The sequence below is a fragment of the Sinocyclocheilus anshuiensis genome, unplaced genomic scaffold (genome assembly GCF_001515605.1).
Source record: "Sinocyclocheilus anshuiensis isolate Anshui unplaced genomic scaffold, SAMN03320099.WGS_v1.1 scaffold726, whole genome shotgun sequence".
Lineage (NCBI taxonomy): Eukaryota > Metazoa > Chordata > Actinopteri > Cypriniformes > Cyprinidae > Sinocyclocheilus > Sinocyclocheilus anshuiensis.
The window spans coordinates 958600-965990 of record NW_015542365.1 but is presented as its reverse complement, the minus strand read 5'-3'; the positions used below and the strand labels follow the sequence as shown (position 1 = coordinate 965990).

At 37.4% G+C, this 7391-nt stretch overlaps 1 protein-coding gene across 1 annotated transcript; it reads right to left on the bottom strand.

Annotated features, from left to right (window-relative positions):
- Positions 1–528: 528 nt before the first annotated feature.
- On the bottom strand, positions 529–6911 carry LOC107692079 (DNA repair endonuclease XPF-like). Its single transcript, XM_016490983.1, has 11 exons — positions 6408–6911; positions 5068–5248; positions 4760–4955; positions 4453–4660; positions 3572–3752; positions 3355–3477; positions 3134–3241; positions 2501–3053; positions 1712–1804; positions 1505–1617; positions 529–1409 (listed from the first exon to the last, which is right to left on the bottom strand). The coding sequence occupies exons 1-11, from the start codon at positions 6591–6593 to the stop codon at positions 679–681; spliced, it is 2673 nt and encodes an 890-aa protein (XP_016346469.1). The 5' UTR covers positions 6594–6911; the 3' UTR covers positions 529–678.
- Between the last annotated feature and the right edge of the window lie 480 nt (positions 6912–7391).

Sequence of the window (7391 nt, the reverse complement as noted above, 5' to 3'; positions counted from 1 at the left end):
CTACACATTAAATCACTTACTGTCATAATGTCGCTTCTTAAGTTACCGTTTCCTATAGCTGTGTCTAGCTTGCTTGTCGTAGCCCCTTGGTTTAATGCTCCATAACTGTCCTTGATGTGGTCACCCATGCATCCAGGGATTGATTCTGTTTTTCTTTGGGACTGAAGTTTTTTTTTTTGTTTTTTTTTTGAGGAAGTAAGAAGGCCGCTGTTCGTCTGAACTCAGTGACGCACACAGAGGTTATATAGGCCAGTCACCAGCAGGGGGCGCTAGTGTAGCTTTTATATAAACTGTAATTTACACAATATTGTTTAATGGTACAGTTAACTCCTATATATATATATCAGTGAACAACGGCTCTGTGTAGTTAATGCTGCTCAATGTGAAAGCCCGCAGGTGATGGAGATTTACGCTGATGACAGAACCGGCTTTCTGACAAGATGCGCGTTAAATATCGCATGCGATTAATCGTGCAGCCCTAATGCAATGTCACAAGTCATTACAAATAGAAAAGTTTGATTCTAACATACAAGGTATTTAAATATTCAGAAATACAATCATTAATTCACTGGATCTTATACAACAATTTCATAATAGATATGAATAAAAATCCCTTTTGACAAGGCACAATTACCAAACCTGAGATTACAATGTAAATACTTTTCTTCTTTACGATATCTACTTGTTTTTCTGAACAGGCACTATGTTCGTGGGATTGTGTAGGAATTCATAAAGCTGCCTGGCGTTGCTGCTACTGCCCAATATCTCACTGAGCTTTTCGTGACTAAATGTTATAAGATCAGTCAGACAGGAAGCATGTTTTATAAGGCTCTTGAAGTTTTTCACATTGACTCCAGGCATACGGAGCAAGAAGTCGTAAGGTCCGGGGTTGTACAGGTCTGCTGACTCCGTCACGGTCTCGGATTCGGCAGTAACGGCCTGAGCTGTGGCAGCGTCGGGCTCCGGGCGGCTGTGTTTGAGCTCCTGAAACAGCTCTGCTGTCACATAGGGAGACGGGCACCAGAGCAGCCTCAGGCGGGGGAAATGGAGGGTGAGTAGGGTCAGTTTGGAGGTGACGTCACTAGCAGAGATCTCCTGACGAAAGTCACTGCGGGCCACCAGGGAGAAAGGCTTTGCGGGGTCAAACTCGATAAGCAGCACGGGACGGCAATAGAATCGAGTCATAGAGAGGCACTGTGTGTAGAGACGCCCACTCTGCAGGGAACCAATGAGGTCGCTGATACTTTTGCGCTCTACGCAGATCTCAGAAGTCAATATGTAGTCGCCAACCTCTAAGGTGACTGGTTCAATGTCGAGACCCCGTTGATGCAGAAGGGAAGGAAGCTCACTGCGAAACTCCCGCATGTCAACTATGATTCGCTGAGGCTCTTTAACCTCTTGACGACCCCCTAATTGAACATACCAACCATTTTTCAGCACATCACATACTGAACTGACAAAACCATATTTTATGACTAAGTCAGGTGGAATAGTGAAGGTTTACCTGCTTTGCGGGTGCTGGTGGCGGCACTGGCAGGTTCATGACTGCGGACAAGATCTAGGTTGGTGTCTTCCCTACCCTCTCTCTCTTCTGGCACAACCATGCTGGCCTTTTCCCTATTTTAAAAAGAAAAACAGCTTTTAAGATAAACACTGTCACAAACAGATGAATGCAATTGAATGAATGCAATGAATGAAATATTGAGCTAACCTTATGAGGTACTCGAATGCTTGTTTCTCTTTGCTCAAGACTGTAAGATACCTCTGTTCTTCTGTCGAGCCTCCATATAGAAGAAAATACACACTAAACATAAGGGGGAAAACAATCAGGAAAGCTAAATATTTGATATTAAATGTAAATATGGAAAAAATATATTTATATAAATAATTTAAATTGTTTAAATAAAAATATATAAATGAATACAATACCATTCAAAAGTTTGGGTAAGTATGATTTTTTTTTTAAATTAGAAATTAATACTTGCATTAAATTGATCACAGTAAAGACATTCATAACGCTACAAAAGATTTGTTTTTAAATAAATGCTGTTTTTTTTTTTTTTTACTTTCTATTCATCAAATAATCTTGTGTAAAAAATGTATCACGGTTTCCACAAAAATATTAAGCAGCACAACATTCAACATTTTCAACATTGATAATAATAAAAAAATATTTCTTGAGCACCAAAGCAACATAATAGAATTATTTTTGAAGGGTCATATGACACTGAAAACTGAAGTAATGGCTGCTGAAAGTTCATCTTTGGCATAACAACATTTTGCAATTTAAAATATATTACAATAGAAAACAATTATTTTAAATTGTAATAATATGTCACAATATTACCTTTTTACTTTATTTTTTATCAAATGAATGCAGCTTTGGCGAGCATAAATTATTTCAAAAGCATTTTAAAAATCTTACCGACCCCAAACTTTTGAGCAGTAGTGAAATTTGAGTTTCTTGAAATATACATTTGCTCCATGCCTATATACACACCGAAGAGGTTTTCCTGGCCTGCTGGCTTTATAAATTTCAAGCTGCCGCACAAAACTGAGTTCTGCATCATACAAAACAACAAACATGGGGTCAACCTCATGCAACACCCGTGTCAAACTGTAGGGGTCACTGCATCCCTTCAGTGGGTGAATGACAGTCAATGGCTCTTTAAGAATGCCATAGTAGTCATCGGAAGAAAGATCAAGAAGAATCTCTTCTTCTTCCTCTTCCTCTTCAGCCAACCCTCCTTCATCTTCACTGTTCCCAATGAAGTCCTTTTCAGCTCCATCTTCCTGCCTCTGCATCTGAGAGACTCTTGACGGTCTCTCGATCTTTGTTGGTTTTTTTGAGTTGGTTTTGGTTTTCTTCCCTTTGCTCCTAACAGAATCCTTCTTTGCCCAGCCTTTGTCGAGCTTCAGTAGATCAGGCTGAGGATCTTCTTTTCCAACAGTGCGTGAATAAAGGCGATTCAGAAGGTGTTCTGCTCCTTTTTGGATATATTCCTTAAGCTGGGCACATGTTCTGTCATCACTGGCACATATCAACACACGGCCTGGTGTACAGACAACAAATGTAACTTCATGCTCTGCATATGAATGGTTCATGAAACACTTTACTGTTAAATGATTTTACCTGGTTCATGCTCAGAGCTGCTGTTTTCTTTCTCAATCTCCTGTAGCACCTCTGTTAGAGCGTCCCACTTTGGGTTTTTCTCAAGCACAAGCTCTCTTTTTGGAGGGGCTAGTTTTATACATAAACACAAAAGAAGATACTAGCATTAGTGTACATTAAAAATGAGAAACAAGTATGTAAAGACCATTTAGAAGAAACACTACACATCAAACATATTGTACCCAGGGCACTTTGTTTCTGGTCAGTCTCTCCAACTTTCAGTTTCTTCTTTGACTCCTGAATGCGATACACGCGGCTGCGAGCATTTACAAACATTGATGTGCTTGAGTCCAAGAATAACCAGCCTGATTCAGAACAGGAAAAAATGAATCAGGTGACCTTTACTGACTATAGTTTGCTCCATCACTGAAGAGTTCAAATAGAGCAACAGATCAGTACCTGAATTACTACCGAAGCTTTTCTGGCTGGTTCTCAAAGACTCCAGCAGATTGAGGAAGGTGACACAGTCGTATTGAGTGAGGTAGAGAAGAAGGGTTCTTAAAATCTTCAGGTCTTGAACGAGAGATTTAGTCCTGGACCCCAGCTGATGCCACAGTGGGTCAAGATAATGACGAATTGTCTACATATGGAAAAACATGGTCAGCAACTCACAATTTACTCATGATCAGCAACTCGCATTTTTTTGTGTGTGTGTGTGATATGCAATTATTTAATTTATCTATCTTTATTTTTTTGTTTTATTTTCTCATTATTTTTAAAATTGTTTTGAAATAATTGTCTATTTATATTTGCCTCAGCAATACAGCACTTTTGTAAATTAATATAAAAATAAATGTATTTATTTATTTATAACCATTATTTAATATAATTATCATTTTGAATATTTATTTATAACTATTATGAAATATGAAATTATTATGATTACTGCATTTAAAAAATAATATTTAAAATTTGTTTTTGTGTAATTGTGATTTTCTTTTTTATGTAAATCAGTGCTATCAACAACACTATGAATAAGTGGAAGTGCCTGTGGTGTTATTTTCATAAAAAAATAAATAAAACTATTAAAATAAATTTTAAAATAAAAAAATTTATTTAAGATTATTATAATGTTTATTTATAACCAATAGAAATAACCATAGTTATACTTCCTGTCTGACATAGTTATCAAAATTTATGTCAGAGTAAAAATTAAACAAAAATAAGTAGATTAAATTATGAAATATGAAATGCATTATTATTATTAATTAGTTTTTTATTGGTATAATGATTTTTCCCCCATATACAGTATAATCAACAGCACTATGATCATTTCTCACTTTCTCAAAGGAAGTGCCCAGGCTGTTCTCCAAAGAGAGGTCTTCTGCTTCCAGAGTGGGATTGTAGCGCTTCAGCTCTTTCAAGCAGGCGTTCATGATGTCCAGAATAGAGCTCTGAATGGCTCTCATCGCTGGAGTCTGAGACACATGCAGCTCCACCACATCCGGCTTGTGTTTGTCCAACGTTGTGTTTACTGATGCTTGAAATCTAGCAGATTTGCAAATACACTTGATTTACACACAACATTCACCTACAAAAATCACAAATACTCAAAGTAATATCTATGGAAAAAAACAAGTGTCATACCTTGGCCAAAGAAAGAGCTTCTTCACAAACAGGTTTCTCATGACACGCTCGACTTTACAGAAGCCAGAAGAGAAGGATGTGGCTTTGTCCGTAAAGGCCTTGATGAAACCGGTCTTGTTTTTCTGCCGATAAAGTCTCAGAATGAAAGCCTCCTGACAAGACTCAATGATCTTATGCGCACGATACACCAGGATTCCTGTGCAAATATGCAGTAATACAATTTAGTCCAGCAACACAATATTGAAAACCTTCTGTATGGCTCAGTTGTAATGGACACAGCTGTGTTTTCCCAGCAGCCTTCCTCTGACCTGTTACGAGGTGAGCAGGAATTCTGTCCGTAAGGAAGTCCACCACTAGGATGCGGCTAGTCACAAAGAGAACTCCTCCTTTAGTGTACACATCATATCTTTCATTACTATGCACATCACTGGTCACAGTCTGGGGAAGATGGCTCACCCCTTCAGCACGGAGCTGCTCTGTAAAATACTCCTTCAACAGGCACATATATTCATCACAACTTTCATCATTATTATTGAATCACTTTAACCCTATAAAGCCTAATTTATCATAATTCTAAAAATGTCCACCTTCCGGTAATTGTACACATCTTTTTGCTGTAAAATTGTTTTTTTTGTAAAAAATATTTTTGTTGTTGTTGTTTATAATACTTCAAGATAAGCATTTACTAGACTGAAGCAAGCAACTTTTTTTTTTTACTTGATTATCCATACATCTTTTTTTTTCTTTTTGTTTTAGAAAAATCATGTTAAAATATAAGTATCAAATATGCTATAAACGGCTTTTGAGGAATATTTATTTGTACATCTCTGAATCACCATTGCATTTAATTATGTTTTGCCCCCCACAATTAAAACTACAGAGCTCTGACCAAAAAACTAAGCATTTTAATATCATCTTACATAATATAAAGACATATTATTGGGATATTTAGAGTGACAAATGATATTTACATGCATTTTATGTAAGTAGAAAGCTATACTGTTATAACAATCTCATTGATTTACATTACAAGCTATCAAAATTGCACTCTACCTTTCGGCCTGATAAATAACAACATCTTCACCAAATTGCAAATTTTGTTCCCAGGCTGCAGCTTTAAATAAATCTTGGTGTTTTTCTCCTCAAATGTGAGTTTCATATTCTCACTTCTCATATAAATATTTTGGCTACAGGTTCAATAAACTTCCATTTCAAAAGATTTTATTTAATTTATTTTTTTATTTACATGTCAGGCTTTAGAGGCTTAAGCATGGTGTAGTAGATGTTGTAACTTTTATAACATTTCATTCAAGTTTACAACCTTTTGTATCACTTTTTAGGTCCTTTGCAGTTCACATAAGAACATATACAAGCATGTAAAATACGTTAGCCAGTGGTTCCCAAACCTGTCCTGGAGGACCCCCTGCCCTGCACATTTTGTATGTCTCCCTAATCAGACATACCCACTTTAGTTCTTGCAGTCTCTGCCAATGAGCTGATGAGTGGAATCAGGTGTGTTAGATAAGGGAGACATACAAAAGGTGCAGGGCAGGGGGGCCTCCAGGACAGGTTTGGGATATCACTGCTTGATTTGCCATGTCAACGAACGCTATCCTCTCTTATAACGGGATAAATCAGCCTGACCCACCTGTTCAGGAGTGGTTGTGTTTAATAAGAGCACCAAACTGCCCTCCTCTGAATACATTCTCAGGAAGTGTAAGAGAATGCGGTCGATCCCAAGCCCTTCAGCTGTGATCAACAGTCCGTCTGTGCTGAACAGACTCAGAAACATCTCCGTCTCATACTCCAGCAGCGGGCTCGCCATCTTCCTCATCGACTGATTAAAATAATGATCTAGATTTTAAGTACTGAAATACTGATTCATTGTGTCTGGTTTGCTGAATGATATAAGTTACGTAGTCTTTCAGTTCTACTGCCTTTTATCAGGGAATAACCCAACTATTTAATGTTTATACGTTGCCGGTAGTGCACACACAAAACATAAGTGAGTAAAACTAAATATTATTTCATAACGCTTCATATTTCACAAGTTTTACTCGCCTTCGTTACTGTTTCAAAAAGGCGTATTGAGTCACGTGGTGTCGCGGTGTTTAGAACGTTAATTAAACTCGGCGCCACCTGCTGCACTGGAGGTACATTCTTTCGTTCAGGTCATTAAAAACGGAGAGTGTAGAAAGTGTTGTATGAAGAGAAACACTACTCCCACATCTAAATTACTGTGATGCGTGGAAGCATATTATCGCCTCAGAAGAGAAAATTATGCTTTGGTAAACATAATTATGACATAAAAAGCCATAAAAAAAAACCGAAAAATGTCGAAAATATAAAATAGTCGTCATTATGACTTTAGGACGGAGATCGTGTGCTGAACAGACTCAGAAACATCTCCGTCTCATACTCCAGCAGCGGGCTCGCCATCTTCCTCATCGACTGATTAAAATAATGATCTAGATTTTAAGTACTGAAATACTGATTCATTGTGTCTGGTTTGCTGAATGATATAAGTTACGTAGTCTTTCAGTTCTACTGCCTTTTATCAGCGCCATCTTCCTCATCGACTGATTAAAATAATGATCTAGATTTTAAGTACTGAAATACTGATTAATTGTGT

Excerpts from the sequence above, each read along its gene's own strand:
- LOC107692079 (XM_016490983.1), bottom strand. The coding sequence starts at position 6,593 with ATGAGGAAGATGGCGAGCCCGCTGCTGGAGTATGAGACGGAGATGTTT. Across the intron at positions 5,249-6,407 it reads ACACAACCACTCCTGAACAG|GAGTATTTTACAGAGCAGCT; the intron begins GTGGGTCAGGCT and ends TGCCTGTTGAAG. Across the intron at positions 3,478-3,571 it reads AAGCTTCGGTAGTAATTCAG|GCTGGTTATTCTTGGACTCA; the intron begins GTACTGATCTGT and ends GTTCTGAATCAG.